This window comes from Dermacentor albipictus, chromosome 4 (genome assembly GCF_038994185.2).
Source record: "Dermacentor albipictus isolate Rhodes 1998 colony chromosome 4, USDA_Dalb.pri_finalv2, whole genome shotgun sequence".
Taxonomy (NCBI): domain Eukaryota; kingdom Metazoa; phylum Arthropoda; class Arachnida; order Ixodida; family Ixodidae; genus Dermacentor; species Dermacentor albipictus.
The window spans coordinates 109,699,682-109,719,982 of NC_091824.1; the positions used below are offsets into that span (position 1 = coordinate 109,699,682).

A 20,301-nucleotide genomic window follows, 5' to 3' on the forward strand; every position below is an offset into this window, starting at 1 on the left:
GGCAATTAAATCGTGTCCATGCTTTATATACGCTATCAGAAGTTCCAAATAACGCGTTTTCGCCGTTTATGCTGCCTGCTCCAGGTGGTCTCAGTCCAGAACGCTGTACGGTTCTCGGCGGGAAGACGTGGGCGCTGATTATTCCTTCATTAGGCGCCGCAATAAGTATTAATCTTCGCGCGTCCTTCAACGGGAGTGTCCGACGCTGACGCAAAGTAATGCGTTCCGGAAGCAAATATATACAAACACACGCGCACTATACCGCCCAAAAAGCAAACGTGCCTTCACCGCACGACAGCTCTGCACACCGGGCTTCCTGTCTGTTCACGGCTGTTCGTTCTCGCAAAAGAAGGCAGGCGCACCCGCAGCACAGCCGGAGAGTGGAACGCGCTATTTCTCCCAATTCAGTTCGGCACAATAAGTGAGGACCAGCTATGCAAGGCGGGGCACTAAGCGCGTGAAGAGCACCCCTGATTCTCATAAACCGCGGATGATGGAGGCGCGAAAGAACGAAGGGATTCGCGTTCAGGACGGCGTGGCTGCCCCTTTCATCGAGTCGTTCATCATCAAGCCAAAGGGCCCCAGCGCATGCCTTTGAAATAAATGACCGAACTATATCCTCTTCTTTATCTCTATCCTTTTTTTTATTACTGTCTGCCGCTTTTCTGATTATTCTTCATTCTAGTTCTTGTATTCCAGGTCTGCGTATGCTTGTGTGTTTAGCTGTCTGTCGCTACGTATGCTTGTCTGCACTCATTCCCCAATGTGCGCGGGTTAGTTCGGGCTTTCGAGCGTATATACATAGATGGTGGCGTAATGTCAGGAAATGAGTCCGAACAAAGAAAGGGCGGTCTTTATAGTAATAAAAAGCGAGCCAACCAAAAGCCTCCCGGTTAATAATGGCAATCGAGGCTTCTGCAAAATAGAAAATATATCGCCACGCCCGTATACCTTTAGTCGATGACCGATGGGCTTTCGAGGGCTTATCGAGAGCATACATTTTGATGGCTTATACGCCTCTACCGAGAAGAAGTGAACGCTTGTACCAGAAAGTACAACACATGGAATGGTGGACACCAGCGGTAAATTCTGCTGCTTTTTACTCCCTTCACTCCTTGGAGTGCAAAACAAGAGAAAAGAAATATGGAAAGTTTGTTTCGGAAAGCCGACGACGAATAGGAAATGAAGGCGAAACCCATTATATAGGGGGCCTAAGTGCAAAGCGCTAACGTTGGCGTTACGTGATGCTTTCCCAGACCTTCCGGGTAAATTTAGCTCTTAGGTGAATCGTGTTCCTTTCTTTTCGCCGTTATCCTCAATTGCTGCGGAAGTGCTTGTCGAGTGCCCCGGGTAAAGTTCGAGCACAAATGCTTGTACGACTTCACAACTTGTGCATTAGGAACACTACAGGATGTCTTCAGGGAAGTATCCTTATTTTACTTTTTTCTGTGAACCACAAGATCAAGGGAACTCTGCTTTAATAGTGCTGCACTGAGTACCGTAAACTCAAAAGACATCAAAATAGCCCTAGCTGCTATTCTGGGATGCCCTTCCATTAGCTGTGTGCGCTAGTACAATTACGTCTCCCTTAGGCTTTATTAAGAGACTAAGGGCTCTAATGGGAAGGTTCTTTGGCCAATTGCAGGGAGGGCAGGAAAAGAAAGAGAAAAGAAAAGAAATACAGTTCAATAGCTAAGAAAAGCCGACGTACGTGGTTACTCAGCAATAGCATAACTCCATGCTCAGATATTCTATACGGCGGCGAAGTTGCAACTTAGCTACAACCACTGTCCACTAAGACTGGTAACGATCTAGCGAACCACAGACCTCACTGTCGCAACAGAAGCATGCGCAGCCAGTGTGCTTGAGAAAATCGAACGTCAAACGAGCCCCATCGCCAACAGTCGGTTGCAAGAAGAGGAGAATGAACGAAAGTAGCGATGGAAAAGAATAGAAAAGAAAGCAAAGAAAAACGAAAAACATCGCCGTGCCCGCGTTCAAGTGAACGGAGCCGTGAACCCCAGCAGCGCTCAACAAAGCGATACTACGAAATCTCGGCTCTCTCAATCAAATAAGCGTTGGTCGTGCCTCTTACCGAGAAATTCGCGCGTCGGTGAGCTAGCTTCGAGCTCGACGTGTTCACCTCCGCTGGTACGCATAGACTTTATTCTTTCTAATTTTCTTTTCTGTTGACTCTGCTTATTGCAAGTATCTTCCTCTTTGTGTTTCTTTTGCTGTGCCCAAACTTTCCTTCCAGCCTTTTTGTGCCATTGACCTAATATATCATTTTGCGTTTCTCTGACGCGAACCGCAGACCACCGTCTGTGCCCTTAACGCTTTCTCTCTCTCTCTCTTTCTTTCTTTTTTCTCTTCCATGGTTGTGGCATGTGCTGCATTCTGTCTGTTACGCTCAAAGCGTGGAGCATTTTTTTTGTTCGCAATTTTCTTTTCTTTATTTTATTTATCTTCTATTCCTCCTGACCGCGCGTCTGTCCGAGCAGGATGGACGTGACTCGTAAGGCGTTGCCACTTTGTGGCGCTGATTAGGCAAGGCGCACGATCGGCGCCGCTTAATGTAGCCGAGGCATGCTGGTGCAGAACGGCACTCAATACGGACGCACTATGTTCTGAGCAAGACTATACTTTGGCTTCTGAAAAATAGCTGAAAGCAAAAATAAATAAAATGAATGGGCGGGTATAGAACGCCTACATGTACATGCAATATGATCAGTATGAGCTCTGGTGGTCACCGAAGCATTTCGAAAGTATAAATGAAGGCTTGCACGTATTGCAATAGCAATAAATTCTGACGCTGTTAGAGACGTTTGATCTTATATATGTAATAGATGTTCTTATTAATGCTAAAGCGTTGTATGTCTCAAGAGGCCGAAAATCCAGCGTGATCAAGCAATGGTACCTAAAATCATCATCAACAACGACGTCAGCAGCGTCTTGTATGTCGTCACTTGTAATAGAGAAGATAGCAAATGGTATAACAACGTTAATTATTAGTAATTATGGGGAATTATTGAGAATTAAACTGAATGAAGGTAAATTAAAGCGGAATAAAATGGATTAAGGTTGGTACAAGCTAGACCAAGGTGGATTAAGATGGACTAAGGTGGTTTAAGGTGTACTATAGTGGATTAAGATGGACTAACGTGGATTAAAGTGCAATACAGTGGAATAATGCAGTTTATTGTAGAATTGTGAAGGGGAAATGACAATGACATCACGTATCATGGCGTCACGTATCATGGACGTAGCAAATTAATTAGAAAAGCCATAACGCGTGCGCATTGAAATCATGAAAGCATACTTAAGTGACTGTCACTTTTTAAATTCTTATTCCCACTGTACGCATTATCAATATAAATTCAAACGCGAACATGTTGAAAGCGACTAAGCTGAGTTGTTGTGTTTTCACCTTCGCCTGCATTGGAAACAGTGGCTTAGTTCGGGCCCTCAAAACTACACTTGAGTAAAGCGATGCTTACACTAAGACCCGCTATGGAACAAATGCATGCAGTTCCTCCTTGTGATTAAATGTGACACGTGTTGCAATAAGCATATCTTCTCTTATCGAGACCCAGTGTTTGCTGGTGGCACAGCCACGAGCATAAATTCGGAGACCACAGCGCCAGCAAAAATAATAAATTTCTATTATAACAATTCGGCAACGTGAAATTGCTTTACTGGATCGCATTCGCTGAACACGCACATGTAGTATGAACTAATTGATTTTAGTCAACATGCCCAGGCTGCAGAGAGAGAGAGAAAAAAAGAAGAAACAGACCAAAAAAAAGTTAGTGAGCCACTATAAGTGACCACGGTGGTTGCTTACAAGGACATTATACGCTTTGAAAATACAGTGCAATCCGCCACTCTCACAGTCATGTAAAGGCGTCTGCGGACACTCTCTCATGGGGGACACCACTCTGCCTAAGCACCCATTTCATGCTCTGCGGAAGGTCGACGATGAAAAGAAAGAGAAGCGCTAACAAAAGTCGCGCCTCATTCTTAAAGCTACAACGCCAGTAAACAGTAACGAAGTGCACTAAAGGGCTACCAACGGGTGTACACATCTTAGCTCAATAAGAGCGCAGCAGCATTCACGGTGGATTGGCCATTTGGTAGAGCATCGCACGCGGCATCGCATTGTAACTTAAGAACACCGGTGGACAAAGGTTCCCATGCACTTTAAAAAGAACTTATGCGTTCAAAATTACAAATGATCTCCCTGAGACACTATCTATATTAGGTCATGGAGATGTTATTTTTAGGAGCAGCGGCAGCTTAATCTGTAAGCAAGCGCGATACCACAAAGGTATTGCAGCTTTGTTTTTCGTTAACGGCCACTCGCATTGTCCTAAAAGAGCTCAAAACCAGCCTGTGATCCGCAAGATTAACGCGCAGGTGAGTTACGACTTTGCTTGAGAAAGCACCCCGCGTCGCATATCCGCGAGCACGCATTAAGTGCCTTGCGTCGCAAACCGTCTGTTACCACACAGACGATAAACCCGTATCCTCTGTCCCGACTACAGAAAAGACTTTTGACGCGGCAGCAGCAACAGCAGCAGCATGTAGCAGCTCGCGTGGCTATAAATGCTGGAGGGTCGCATACAGCGCTTTGCTAAAAGCCTTCCGTTTATGAGCTTCGGTCGCAGAAGCTACTGCGGCAGTAGAATCAGCTGCTGCAGCAGCAGCAGTATAAAAAAAAAAGACGCCGCGAAAGTGTACAGTAGCAAAGGGCTTACACGCCGGGTTGCCCCGAGGCAGCATCGCGACCCACGAGCTCCCGTTGCGAATACCAGCCCCGGGAAAGATTCCGTTTTTCCCCTCCTTTCTTCTTCTTTCTTTTTTGTTATCGCGGTTCAGGGAAGAGCTTTACGAGTCTCGCGGCACACCTGACTCATAACTCGAGACCGTATACACGTCGACGAGGTTGTTTGTTGTTTCTCTCGTTGTGACTCGAGCGTGCGCTGCTGCGGTTGCCCCGACGCTTCCAGCACGAAGCTCGCCCCCTGGGCGAGTGCGTGTGTTTCGTCAAGAAACTTCGCAGCAAGACGGCGCGGCTAAACAGCCTGCCGGAAATTAAGCCCCGCACCTTGTTTGTCCCACTTTAGTTTTTTTTCTTGTTTTTTATTTTGCTTCCCTGCCATCTCGGCGAGTTCTCGCGATATTTTTCTCCGTGCACTTGCGCACAGCGGTCTCGTTCGTGTTTATCTTACGACGATGAGAATTAATGATCGCTGGCTGCTGCGGTTCGCGTGGATGTTCTTCGAAAGGGGATGCTCGCGTGCGGTTATCTGAGTGGGCTGATCTTTCTTTTTTCATTATTATTTTGATATTCCCGTGCAATAACATAATTTCTGTCTTGTTTCTTTCTGAATCAGAGATACAAACGTATTTATTTTCTTTGTTTGTTTCTCACAACGTGTTGCTTAGTAATGAGAACCTCGGAATCGGCTAGAGTTTTGGAATAAGGAAACTTACTCTGACGACTAATGACTCTCTTGTTTTCATTGTTTCATTCAATTTGATCATTTCACTATAGCACGCGACACAATCTGAAAGCCGTTTTCGCATTTACAGAAGAACACGATATATATAAAAAAGATTTAATGGAAGTGGGAACTAAGTAGGCGGGACAATATAAGAAGCTACGGCGCATTGTTTGGATACAACACTTGAAAAGCTTTTATATTTGCTGCTATGGGTATTATGCCGTTATGTGTAGTGCCGTTATGGCCCATGCCATTATGTGGGGCTTGTAAGACTAAGGATGGGTTCGAAGACGATTTGCTTGAGTGCCGTGGATTCCCTGCAGAACGCGAATTTCTTGTTAAAGCACTCCAGAGTCGAGATGTTTCGCGTGCTAGCGTGAACGACGTCGTATGTCCGCGACGACACTGGAAATTCAAGAGGGAAGCGTCTCAGCTATCCTCAAGTGCTCTGGTTTATCTCCTTGTCTTTCCTTTATCTCATCTCTCCCTCTTTTTGAAGTTCTTAAGTGATCTGTACTTAGCACATCAGTCAGTAACGTTTGGCGGACTCATTTCAGGGCGTTGTGGAAAGGTGGACGAGCCGCGGTGGATCGTGCTCTGGATGTCTACCAAGCTGCAAGCTTTGGTCATGTTCCGCCTCACTGAGCACGTCATCGTGTTCACGAATCTCGCACTGCGTTCCTAATGATGACGCACCTAACGACACAGCTGTGAGCTTCCCTGTTGGCAGCGCTTGGGCGAAGTGATCGCCGGAAAGCCTCACAGGTCTAGGTGCGCCTGCAACCAGCAACATTCTCCTACTTCTCTTACGGCCTTTGTGCACCACAGGTGATGAGAGTAGTTCTTACTTCCTGCGTATGAATCTAGTAACGTGCAGTAACAGAAGAACTGAAACCTCCACAGGTTGGGACTGATCCAGCGTGCACAATTGCGCAAGAAACGACGGGATCAACGCAAGAAGGGAAGGCACAGACAGAATGAGTTTAGCACCCAACGGGCATTTTCACTGAAGAGTGCGAGAAATACAGAAACAGCGACCTCTTTGTTCGTCACCGAAGGAAACAGTTAACCCTCTAAAGAGTGGCGTTACTGTTATGTAGTGTACCGCACCCTACCCTGCCACCAAGATGCACAAGCTGGTATCGGTTTACTAACGCGCCAAAGTGACCGATTACACTATGTAGGCTATAATCTTTCTTTCGTGTGAAGAAATATATTTTGTTTCATGGCTTAAAAAAATGGCTGTGGCTTAGGTAAGGTTAAGCCCAGGATGCGAAGCATACTAGCCTTTATTTTAGTTGTTGAACCACTGTTTAGCCTGGTGAACTGCTGTTGCTTGGCTATATTTGGTTCGGCTAGACGAAGAAACAACTCATGCATTACTGCTTCGCCTTCAAGAGTGGAACGCTACAGCGTTCCCGTCGACCCACCAAGGGGTGTAAGACAATGGGCTACAGGGCAGCGACTACGCGCCCCGCATTGGACGCGGTGAGCGTCGAGCAAAGCAGCGTTCGGCGCGGCAACGAAATGTGCGCCTGAGCAAGAGACGCACGCCTTAGAAACAGCTCGTTTCTAAGGCAACACCGCATTCACTAGTGGCGCTTTTGTACCGCTTTGAAGCATCGTACTCGTGGCTCAGTGGTAGCGTCTCCGTCCCACACTCCGGAGACCCTGGTTCGATTCCCACGCAGCCCGTCTTGCAAGAGTTGAGCCAAAGCCACTTCTCCTCTGTCGTGACGTCACGGTGTCACGTGGTTTCAAGGCGACACCGCCGCGCCTGAGGAGCTGGGTTGAGCTCTCGTAATATGCTTCGCATAATAATAGTCTGGGAATTGTATGAGACATGAATAAACAAATAAAAAAAAACAGAGACCCATATTAGGCTGCATACTTGAAGTGATAGAAGTGGCCCGACAAAGGACGTTGTAAAACCAACGTTTCGATAACGAACTTATCAAAAATTGGAGGACGCTTAAGCTTCGCCTTCAAGAGTGAAACGCGACAGCGTTCCCATCGACCCGCCAAGGGGTGTAAGACAATGCGCTACGGCGCAGCGCCCCGCATCGGACGCGGTGAGCGTCGAGCAAGGCAGCGTTCGGCGCGGGAACGAAATGTGCGCCTGAGCAAGCGACGCACGCCTGAGCCTTAAACAGCTCCTTTCTGAGGCAACACCGCGTTCACTAGAGGCGCTTTTGTGCCGCTTTGAAGCATCGAACTCGTGCGATTTTAGCCCTGTGACTGCCAACCAATGGCAGAGATGTTGTCGCGACCATTGTCTATTGTTAAAATGTCTTGTTTTGTAGCCTTGTTGCCATGTCGGTAATAAAGAAAAAAAAAATAAACTCGTGGTTCAGTGGTAACGTCTCCGTCTCACACTCCGGAAAGCCTGGTTCGATTCCCACCCAGCCCATCTTGCAAGTTGTTTTTTATTCATGAAGTGCCTGCTGGGATTTATCGCTCACGGCCAACGCCGCTGACGCCGAAACCGACGCCGACGACACCGGCTTTTCTGCGACACGAGCTCCTTAACGCTGTCGCGTTAAAACATTGGCCAGGACAAGTCGTTAAAGAAGTCAAGTTCCCAGCCCAAACATTGGCTCCAAGGACAGGAAGCTGAAGATATGATAGGACGAAAATTGCACTTGGTCCCACATACTTCTTACGTGCCCACGCTTCTCCAAATTTCTATTGCAAATCGATGAATTACTTTAAGCGATCATAACTGACTCAACTATGTCTCGTTCTTAATTAAGACCTTGCTCTCGGCTCCGTCAAGGAAAAGGAAAAAAATATAGAAGAAGCGTAAGCAGATAGGGTCCTAACTTTATTTCTTCTTGTTAAAGAAGCAAGAAGACACGTGTAACACGAGGCACTAGCAACGAAGTTTCAGCACATAGTGGACGCGTTCTAAGTACTAAGAATTGAGTGCTTTAGGTTCTAAAAACAATAAACATAAAATGATTATTAAGTGTTCCACTGATCGATGGAATGCAAGTATGGATTGCTGCTCTTATTAATTTGAAGCAATCTTAATAACGCTCCGCGTTCATTTTTTTGGTATCCTTCGAACGACCTGTTCATAGAGGAAGCTTTGTGGGGATTTATTTGTAATTACAGGCGAGTGCATGTCGGACTAAACGTCTCACTTACATATTTGTCCGCGCTAACAAAAAAAAAGAAAACCCTATCTGACTTCTTTCTTTTTTTTTTTCAAACTGACAGCAACAGCCGACACGTGTCCTGAAAAAAAAAAGTGATACTGAAAACCGGCAAATTGCAGTCCTCATTAGCAGGGCGGATTTTAGTGTGCTCGCCAGTCTTCAGTTTTTACGTGGCTACAGCACGTGGAACATTCTCGAACGAGCAAGAAAGCAGGTCTTTTTTTTAATTTGCCATGTAAGGAAGCCGGTATGTTTTAATGTCCCGCGTGCTGCCTTATTTCATCGGCTAGAGCACGGTCTCTGACGGGATAGATATCTGAAAACCCGAACCCCTCATGGGATGAAGAAGCAGCCTTATTGATTCTCGTTCAAGAGAAGGAGCTTATGTTGAAAACAGACTCCACGCTGCCTGGGATTGTAGCACAAAGAAAGGAGAAAAAAAACTGCAGGAATATGCTGATCTTTTTTTTCCTTTCTTCTTTTTTGTAAAGCACAAACGGAATAGCGATGACTAGAAAAAACATTGCAACTTCCCATAATTACTCCCGTTTAACGATGAAAAGAAAGGTATCCTTGGACCAGATGAAGACAAATTAATGGCCGCCAGGGCTACAGATATTGATGTTGAAGTTTCTTTTTGGTCGAGCAGCTCCCAGTGCGCTCAATAGAAGTACGTACGCTTACAGAACTGCGCACATTAACGCTATGTTAACACCCGTTAATATTTAACACACTGTACAGAAAGTCTGTGCCGAAGACGATTACACCGTGCATTTGTCGGGAAAGGTTTGCTTCAAACTTGAAAAAAAGAAAAGATACATTTTCTCTTGCAACTGTGGACCTCACAATGTGGTGGCATTCGAGCGGAAAAATTACGGTGTACCTGAGTTGCACCACCCTTCGGTGCACCACCCTAAGTCAACTTCTGTCTTCATGGGAGGTTACTTTTTTTTAACATGAACTTGATATGCATCTTAATCTTTGGCGCCTGCTCAATAATAATATCCTCACTCTAGTGCGAAGTTCACGTATACGTCACGGCATATTTTTCTTCTTCGGCACTCAAGGCCTTAAGAGCTCTGCTCAAGTTCTTAAGGACTTGTGAATTGCGCGACTCTACTTTGAAAGTTGCAGCGCGTAGTATCGTCTCAGTGCGTGCATTTTTCTCACTTTATTTTTTAATTTGTTTCTTCTATCACCTTTTATTCTCTTTATTCCTTTCCCCAGCATAGGCTAGCCAGCCGGTATACTTACACTGGCTAACCTCCTTGTCTTTCCTTCCTTTTTTTTTCTCTATGGTCACGGGAGGTTTGGGTTGTTAGCTGTCTAGTGAATCCCTCTGCGCCAATTTCCAGTCCTCCTAATACTACCAGAGGGAACTCATAAATCATTTGCTCTGTAAAAATTTTCCGGAAGCCCCCTAAATGTTGTATTTGGCCATCCTCCGCGTTGAAGCCCTCGGAAGAGCCGTCGCTGTTTGCGTCCTCACCGGGGCCACCACGTGTACTCCATGGTGTCGTACTCTTTCAAATGCACTCACGAGCCAGAGGTATAATTCACGAAGCTTTTCGTTCGTAAGTGCTCTTTTGCCATTGGTCGGTCGCCTTCTCTAACGATACGTCCGACATCAGTATTCGCTCTTACGAACAATTTTAGTGTAGGAGTTTCTTTTTTTTTGAGTACGGGCACTAATTCCTTACACATACTTATATTGTTGCAAAAAACTAGTCACATAAGCAGTACGTGCCACAACTGAGCGAATCGCACCGTAAGTTACGTTATTTCGCGCCGCTGATTTCGCAGCATATGTTTGCCTACGGGCATACTTTTTGACTATGGAAATGCGTAAGAAATCCGTTAGGTTATTATTGCGTTGTCCATTTTTGAATAATGTAGATTCATTTTGGTTAATAAGCAACTAACCACTCACGACCAGACAAAGATAAAATTGATGACGTAACGAGCACAAGAATAATAAGCAACGCCACCAAGCTTTCTGTATCACATAGCTTCCGGTGTGGCAAATTCTTACTGCCTTTAAAAGGGCCATGTCACGGTGGTCAGACTATTCTCAGTCCATCATTGTAACTAAGAGTAGAGGCCTCAGTAAAGTTATATAAAAAGAAAACAAAAAAACGAAAAAAGAAACTTTGCTTTTAGCACACATTTTAATTCAAATTTTCTATTTCAAATCTCTGGCTCTAAGCTCCACCGCAGAGCCACCGCTGTGGCGTCGGCTCCAAAACATTTCGACACCCCATTAGACGTTCTTCTGTGCGCGTCCTGGCACCAAATGGCACAGCAAAGGCGTCACCGTTAAATTGTGGCCGCACTTCTTTCACTCGCATGATACAACAGACCACCTAGACGCACGTGCCAAAAATAAATGACCCATGGTGGCCGTGACGTGTTTTGATCTGCGGCCAATCACTTCCTGTGCTTGCGGTACGCAAAATCATTGCCTTAAAGATGGGCGTCCCTTAAACTGAGGCAGCCCTTTGCTGGGGTGGAATTGATTTCATCACCACTTAGATTTGCCGGGATGCTGTATGCTGTGAGCGCGATATTAAAAAAAAGTTCAAATATTCTACGCCAATGAACGCGTTCAAATTTTGCCTACTTGCTATGGGAGGCCTAGCGCTTCATGGAACTTTTAAGAGCCACATTTGCGTAATAACACAATTCTCATCTGCAAATTTGCATCGCCCTAATAACTGGCAAATTTCGATCAGCTTAACACTTCCATTTAGTCACTCGCCCTTAAGGCCTTAGAATGCTATGCCATCCTCATTGGACGTGGTTAATCAGTGTGCTAATAAATAGTTTCATTTTGCCGACTTTATATCGCACACACGCTGTATAAACAGTCTTCCGCACACTGCAACTATGAAGTTTAATTGCTATTTTTTTCTTTGTTTTTTGATCATACCTTTGCTCTGAACAATAATGGTGGTAGATGAAAACATTATGAAATTTCTTGCGGTTCGATTTCTTTCTCCTGCTACTGGCCGGATGCAAAGTCTGCGCTTTGAAGCGCTGTTTTCGAAGCTTAGAATTACTTGGACGCCGTGCGTGGCCATATTTCTAATCGATACCAAAAGGAGAAAGCTAATCAGATACGTTTACCGAGTCAAAGGGGCTTCAGTGTAATGCAAAACGAAAAAAAAGGGAGACGCACGAGTGAGACATCTCTCTCAAACGTCACTGTTAATCGACTCTGGAAAAAAACTAGGGACCGATGATTGAAGACCCGCGAGGCGGAGCTCACATGGTGGCAGGGCAGAAAAGTCTCTGCACACACATTAGAGACTGTAAATCTGCGTCACGCCACTCAGGCATGACTCGCACGGAGCTCCCTTCTCACATAAATCTGACGCGCCCGCGCCTTCGTTTCTCCGTTCGATAGCAGCAGCCGATACCTTGCCCAACGAACGAAGGCCGGCTAGGCACTCGGAACGCACACGACTCCACGACGAATGATTGTTTGCCGCCGGCCGTTCTACTGCGGTCGGTTTCGAGAGCGAAGCCCACGGAGGCAAAAGGAGAGGAAACGCGCACGCCAGACAGAATATCAATTGAGACAGCCAAGCGAATTAATCTGGACGGTGAGCGATTGTTGCCGAAGCAGACGCTGTCAAACTTTATTTCTTTGTTTCTTTCTTTCTCTCCCTCCCTTTCCCCAAGTAGGCGCTGCCAGGGAGCCACCACAGTCGTTCTGATCGCACCTCTTCACCCCCTGCAAATGGCTTTCCCTCAAATTAACTATACGCGTGAAGAAGCAAGATTTAAAGGGTGAGCACTCTGACGGCTACAGAAGCCCACCAAATACGTGCTCGGCAGTTAGGGGGATAATGCGACGCGCCCAGGAGCCACGCATTTTCAGCCGCAGAAGCGATGATGGAGAGCTGGAGGTAAATAAAGACAGAGAGAGGGGTAGACCACGTGCCTGCTGCAAACGGACGTGGGAATGAAAGGGAACGCCGGTCGACAGAGAAGCGGCGGCTCTCCTACTACTGCGCCAGATGGCACCGACCTGTGACCCGAGCGTTGCGCATGGAAGCGCGCGCGGGAGATGAAAGAAATGCTTCCCCTCGCAGCCACACAAAGGGTGCCGTGCACACAAAAGTGGAACCGTGCATGCGGCGAAAGTAATTGCGTTTTGGCCGGCTGCTGACCACGCTCGCTTTTCGCGCGAGCCAACTGTGACGTTGAGCAAAAGTTTCTTGGAATGGTTAGGGCGAACGCTTGGTAGAACTGAAGGCAACGGACGCCCGTAGAATTAATCTCGTTTGGAGGCTTTGGTGTGGCTGCTAAGGGGAAAGAGAGATCGTGGAAGAGGAGCTACTGAGAATTCATTTGTGCTGCGCTCATCAAAAGGAGTGCATAAACAGATTGTGCTTTGGCTATTCTTGCCGAACAGCGCCATGTGTGCACTCTGTAAGCTACAGACTATAACTCCGAGGCATGCGCTTCTCACTGTGGGCCTGCGTTAGGAGAAGGGCAGCAAATTGAAAGAATGACGGCCATAGGTGTTACGTAAAGTTAGCGTCACTGTTTGCTGATACTTGAGGCTTCTTTAGGAGATAAAATCTATCTATCTATCTATCTATCTATCTATCTATCTATCTATCTATCTATCTATCTATCTATCTATCTATCTATCTATCTATCTATCTATCTATCTATCTATCTATCTATCTATCTATCTATCTATCTATCTATCTATCTATCTATCTATCTATCTATCTATCTATCTATCTATCTATCTATCTATCTATCTATCTATCTATCTATCTATCTATCTATCTATCTATCTATCTATCTATCTATCTATCTATCTATCTATCTATCTATCTATCTATCTATCTATCTATCTATCTATCTATCTATCTATCTATCTATCTATCTATCTATCTATCTATCTATCTATCTATCTATCTATCTATCTATCTATCTATCTATCTATCTATCTATCTATCTATCTATCTATCTATCTATCTATCTATCTATCTATCTATCTATCTATCTATCTATCTATCTATCTATCTATCTATCTATCTATCTATCTATCTATCTATCTATCTATCTATCTATCCTTTGTTTGTCTTGTTTGTTTTGTTTTGTTTCTTGAGAGGTGTCGTAAATTGGCTAACGGTGCATGCACTGCGTGAGTGCTCTATGCGTCGCATTCGATCTCGGAGTTCATCACCTCGGTGGGCGAGGGATACCGAGCGAAACTGCACTGAGCGAAATCTTTGCGGAAATCACTCACGTTTTGAAGCAATATTTATAGCTCCTTTAGCTGTCTCAGCGTATAAAGGGCCAAGTGAGGCTAGTAAATAACGTGGCATCTCCACCATCGTGGCCTATCTTGCCAAACGCGGCCTTTTCGGTCACGAAATTCTGACGACAGCGTATACAATTAGGATCCTCGCGCTACTACAAAACTTTTCGCGCCTCTCTAAGGCTCAGGACTGCGTCATATTTACGAATTCTAAGCCGAAACGCTTTCGTCTATTCCCGCCACGATGTCGACGAAGGGAAAGCGCGAAATCCGCAGAAATGACGCACGCTTTTATTAATGTCGCCCGTGCAGTATTTATCAGATTTGTCAGTGAGAGAAGCACGCCTTCTAGAGAGATGTCATTGTCACTAACACTAAGAAACGGCTTACTACGAGCCTGGTCTAGTCCGAGCATGTACGGAGCCCGGTATAACGTCGTGTATGCGCTAGGCATAAGAGAAGATTGCCGAGTGAAGTTATCTGGGACATACATATTTCACAGCGGCCAAAGGGAGGTGCGATAGAAAACGTCGTTCGCGTAACTCGGAATTCTAGAGTCCCCCTTTTTGCGCTGGCCATATAGTTAGCTAATTAGGTCGGACTAAATTGGCTTATGAGAACTCTGCTTAGAAGGCTATATTTGCGCAACGAAAGTACCTGAGGGTAAGGGGCCTTCGTAATAGACATTAAAAGCGCCGCCCGCAAATGTTGCACAGCCTACTCAGCACTTTATTTGTGCTCGTTCCTCTTTCTCTTTTTATCCTTATGCACCCTTTCCTTACATACATACATCCTTATACATCTTATACACTCTCCACATGCAGGACAGCCAACCAAAAATACCTAGGCTGAAGCTCCCTGTCTTTGTATATAAATCCTTTTTCTCCCTCGCTCTCTCTAAGTGAGGTCTAACTTGAGAGATTAGAAGTAGTACACCTCTAGCTACTCCTTTCCCCTATAGGAAAAATATGAATGATTTTAAATAATTGTAGTAATTTCAATGAAAAACATACTAAGAGAGACAGCGCGCACGCGGTAACATATACAAGAAAAAAAAAACATGACACGAAACAACGGTCGCGAGTCCCAGACATTTTTATCACTTAAAAAAAAATTGGGCACTCACTGGGCAGGCACGTCCCGCGGCGCGTGAGCACGAGCGTCCGGTTGGAGCAGATGCATCGGTGCGTTGACACGTCGCACCCGACGCCCACCATGGCAGCCTGGAAGCTCAGTCGCCGGCAGTCCGCGTCCGACTCGCAAGTCGCCTCAGAGGCGCTGACTGCTGCAATGGCAAAGAGCACAATTAGCGAGCGAAAGGTCCCCCACGGGCGACAAGGGTAGTTCAAGGCGGCGTTACGGGTCCCCGAGCCCACAGGCGTATGTACCAATGAGCTCGGACCCTTTCTGCACTATCACCGGGATTGGCCCTCGTGATGACTTGTTGTTTTTTTTTTTCGTCAACTTCTCAGGCGCATTTTCCCCCATGTCATATCACTCACGTTTTGAAGCAATATCACTAGCTCCTTTAGCTGTCTTAGGGTCTAAAGGGCCAAGGGGGGCTAGTCAAGAACGTGGCATCTCCACCATTGAATCCAGCCAAGCGAATTAATCTGGACGGTGAGCGATTGTTGCCGAAGCAGACGCTGTTAAACCTTGTTTATTTGTTTCTTTTTTTCTCTTCCTCCCTTTCCCCAAGTAGGGGCTGCCAGAGGGCCACCATACATGTTCTAGTCGCACGTCATCTTCACCCCTACCAATAGTTTTCCCTCAATATAGCTATATGTGTGGAGAAGCCAGATTTAGAGGGTGAGCACTCTGACGGTTACAGAAGCTCGCCAAACACGTGCTCGGCAGTTAGGGGGATAATGCGTTTTTTTACAATGTTTTTTACAGATGTTTTACAGATGTTTTTACAATGTTTTTACATTGTAAAAACTATCTAAAACCTATAAACCTAAAACTATCTAAACTATCTATCTAAAACTATCTAAAACTATCTAAAACTATCTAAAACCTATAAACCTATAAACTATAAAAACCCATCAGCCCCCTGATGTAAATAAATAAATATATATGTTTATTTTACAGCTTCGCTGTAAAAAATGGCTGATATTGTGGTCTAAATTTCTGCTCCCGGGGGGGCGTAGGTGTATTTAACGTTGTATAACTTACTGTGCTATGCGAGTTTCTTTGTTTCTTTTTTCTGTTTCTCTTTTTGTGTGTACGCACCCATTGTGGACGAATGGTCACAGCGTTACGCTCTCGAGGGTACTGACAGTTTTAGAGACAGGCAATACCATGACCATTACTTGATCGCATAAAAAAACAAGCTAAAACGCACTATCGGCTTGTACCTTGTCCGCATCTGCGGACTTGCCCTAGCATGGTATCAATCACAACTGAAAGGAAAGCGCATAGCAGCCACCGCTGGCATTGACAAAAACATTGTCAGAATGTGTATTTGTGTCGGGACTGAAGCTGCAGCAGTAACCTTTCTAGAAAGCGAGTAAAGAGTGGCAGAGAGCGGCAGCCGGGCTACAGTGAAGCAGTAAAGAAGGAACCAATGAACGGATCTAGAGCAGAAGAGGTGTATTATTAATGGTTAGCATCAATAATCAATTGAAAGTTTAAGCCTGCCTGATTGCCTGATTTCCTACTGAGAAAAAGTAGGCCGACAGATGAGATGAGATGCATCGTCTTCATACGAATACCCAATCGACACATACATGCGCGGACACGCATGCCCACATCGAAGGCTGTTAAGAGTTTTGTCAGCATCTGTAACTCTTGGGAAGACTTCGTCACGTGCATAACACAGCCGGCAATCGCGTAAACAACCGCAGGGTCCCGCATTTCGCGGCGAGTCGCAATGCAAATGTCGCAACACCTTCGGAGTCTGCTTGCGGTACGAGTGGCGCCTGTACTACTGCAGCGGCTGTAAGGGAGGCCCTGGAGGCCCGGCCAAGACATGCACTGGGTAGTTCGTGGAACACGTGAACTGGCCCTGGTGTATATGTTGCGTAGAAAATTCGTACGCTGACAAATTTGAGTGTAAAGTTACCCCCCTCTCCCCCCCTCCCCACCCTCTGTACGTGTTCTATGTGTTTGACGAAATCAGCCCCCTACCCCTTTCTTAATGAGACCCGATTAGCCTTTTGGCTGCAGGCACATAGAGTATGTTCTATGTCCTTTGAGACATCACACCTGGAGCTATCTTAGCCAATCTCTCCACTATGTGAAGCTTACTTTCACAGTATTAAGAGAATTAACGTATTAAGCGCGGACAAACAAGATGGCCATATTCTTTTTTGTTTTTGTTTTTCAGTCTATGTGAAGTTGTTCGCTTGTCGTAGAAGCGCCAGCTACTCTTTTGCTCATACGCGCGTTTGAAATAGGAACATCCTAATAAGTGCAAATCCATAGCGATGTAAAAAGTACTCAAGAATGATTTCACGCAAGTAGTTTGCAAGTTATCAAACATAAGCCAGAGGTTCACAAGTAATGTTCGCAAGCTAGAACAGAAGCCCAAATGCTGTCCGCGGGATAAAAAAGCTGGTCAGAAATTAAGCAACACACAGATATGTCATTCACCATATTATATGCACATACAATGAACACTAAACATACAAGAATATGCCTCTAGGATCGTAGGTTTTTATGTTGCCACCAGTGTCGCCAACTTCTATGCACATGTCTAAATGAGTATAATTAAGAGTCATAAAAAGTCCGACATCTTCGAAATTATTTCAATATCTCCATTTTTTGTTTTGTAATTCTGGTTTCGTCAAGGAACTCTAAAAGCGCATGTACTGCCCGTATGTGTGATGTTTCTGTTCGCCACACACCCAGGACTGTCTCCATTGGCAGTGTTTGCACTGTTGGCAGAGCTTTTGGTGGCAAGCTGAGTAGTTGCTATAGTGTAAGATGAGTTGCTCTAAATGTCCATCAAATTCTTTACAGGAGTAAATGGGGCTATTAGCTTTTTCTATCCTGTATGAGAAGCACATTGTGTATACATCCCAAGCCGTAATATTTGTATTACTGTTTATGTAGCACGTCTGACCTTGAACGATATCCTGAACTTCATTCGTGGCCTATTCCAAATAATGTTATACATTCAGTGACATTATTATACGGAGTCTTCCTTGTAATTTGAGTGGATATTTTATTCATAGCACTACGCGCATCTCTACAAATAAAGAATGATTGCAGTCTCATCCTTCTTGTGTGCCCCGCGTGCGAAAGCATCTACATCATCATTCCCTGCAATTCTACCATGAGTTGGTGCTCACTGGAGTACTGTATGCTGTTCCTCTTTTGCAATGGTGCAATTTCTTTGTATGTCATATATCAAAGCACAATTTGCTGTGCAACCTGATTTTTTTAGGGAATGTAGTGATGCTTCAGTATCGCCCTAATCACATGGTTGTCTTTGTGAGCATATAAATTTCATTACAGAAAGAATCGGGTGAAGCTCTGCCGGCGTTGATGGAGCACTGTGACACAATCTGCGTGCTGCTCGTTCCCCGCAAACTGAAATCAAGAGTGCTCGGCTCACCCCCATATATCTAATTTTATCTGCTTTTTCCACATGCCGTCCTGTAAAATTCCTTCCGAAAAGTAGGCTTTAAACGTTTGCTTTCCCCTTGCAAGTGGAAGTATAATATTCCATGTCCATACCATTGTTCCTACCAGGCATTGAGAACCAGTGACAGCACGCATTCCCGTTTTGAAAGTTATCCCGAAAACATCAAGTACGTCTTGATTCCTTTTGCGCTCGTTTTTTTGTCCGCTGAAGAAAACACGCCATTCGCAACTTGACTCGCTACTCGCTAATGAGCGTGAATACCCAGGAATCCATGTCGTTTGCGGAACGTGAAAACTGAAAACATCATAGTTTAGAATTAACTTTCTAAGGGCATTTAAAGTAACTTCACCCCTTTTCTTAAACAGCGCGCCACTAAAGTTAGAACAAGGAAGTACACAAACAGAACGTCCAAATAAACACCCCTATGAAAAAAAAAAACTGACGAAGGAATTCCGCAAATATTACATCAGTGTCGCGTTTCAAGCATACACGCAGCTTGACATTCCATCGGCGTCGTCAAAGATTAGCATAAAAGAGCTCGCGATTTTTTCAGGCGATAAAACTATGTTACTATAACAGAAATTGGCTTATTGATTCTTACTGCGGAGAAAACGCAACAACGCAGTTTACTGCAATCGTATAGCAAGCAAAACAATGTGTGTGAATGAAATATAAAGGAGTATTCTGACTAGCATTGTTGTCGCTACCTGCAGAAGCGTGGTTGTCGCTAACGGAGAGTCTTTCGAAAACAAGCGGCGCCTTAACGAGCGTGCTTTAAACGAGTAAAAAGAACAAAACGGGGTTTAATTGTCGCTCACAGCGACTCATTAGTGGCCTTTGTGCCATTAAGTGGTACGACGCAGCCACCAGGCTAATCTGCTTCATTAGAGCGACTGGGGTCATTTATAGACAGGATATCTTTTGTTTTGAAGAGGCCAATTCGGAACTCTGGATCTGGAGTTCAGAACTTTGTATCGTAGCTTGCGTCGTTGTTTCTGTTTGGAGAGCTTATGCAGATACCGGTGCCTAATTGAAGCCCTAAAAGAGCAAGCTTTTCTGGGGAACGTAAAAGCAGTTAATTAAGCGCGCTTCACTAAAAAAAACCGAGCTTGATTTCTTACTGGTAGAAACATATGTAAAAAAAAAAAAGAAGAAGAGGGAGCGCTATGGCCAGTTACCGGAACGAATGTTATTTTTGTTTCAATTGCTATACTTGAAGTGTGACTGTGTGATTCATGAATGCTTTGTGTTACGTATTGTTATTTGCTTGATTCAATTTGCTCTGTAACGGCGAGTTCGCATGTGAATATATATATACACGTTGCAACGTTGCTACCATGCATTCGAAAACTTGGCCTTGCCAAGCCGCTTTTCTAGTTTTTAGCTAAGCGGACCTTCCGGCGTATTGTATGTGATTCTGCCTCTGAGTTTCAAATTTTCAGATTTCATCATTTACGGCGCATTTATCGCCTACGAATTATAACTGTGCTTGTGGAGGCAGGAAATAACACATAGTTAACGTAACAAAAAAATGTGAATAATGACATAAATTAGAGTGAAATGAAGCAGAACAATGCGCAACGTTTGCTCAAGAAGAGCTTCTCTCTTTTGGGCAAAATTTCGGGTCCATGTTCCTAAGGAATACTTCATCCTGTGTATGCTGCGTAACTTAAGGCATTGAGGGCGGTCATTGGAAAGTAAAAAAACCGGTTTCTTGCTTGCAAGATACACGGCAAGACTGATATTGTGCGCACCATT

The 20,301-nt window shown here is 44.9% G+C and overlaps 2 protein-coding genes across 6 annotated transcripts in view; one reads left to right on the top strand and one right to left on the bottom strand.

Moving 5' to 3' along the window:
• Nucleotides 1-20,301, bottom strand: part of LOC135914041 (uncharacterized) — a 195,803-nt gene that overhangs the window by 44,486 nt on the left and 131,016 nt on the right. For 3 of the 4 annotated variants that reach the window (XM_070537411.1, XM_065446770.1, XM_070537413.1), the window contains exon 2: nt 15,079-15,237. In XM_070537411.1, the coding sequence (XP_070393512.1) occupies nt 15,079-15,237 (159 nt within the window). The remainder of the gene's footprint in view (nt 1-15,078; nt 15,238-20,301) is intronic. The other variant, XM_070537412.1, reaches the window with a different exon arrangement.
• The window catches only part of LOC135914042 (pro-neuropeptide Y-like), a 243,752-nt gene that overhangs the window by 25,875 nt on the left and 197,576 nt on the right, over nt 1-20,301 (top strand). The window lies entirely within an intron of this gene.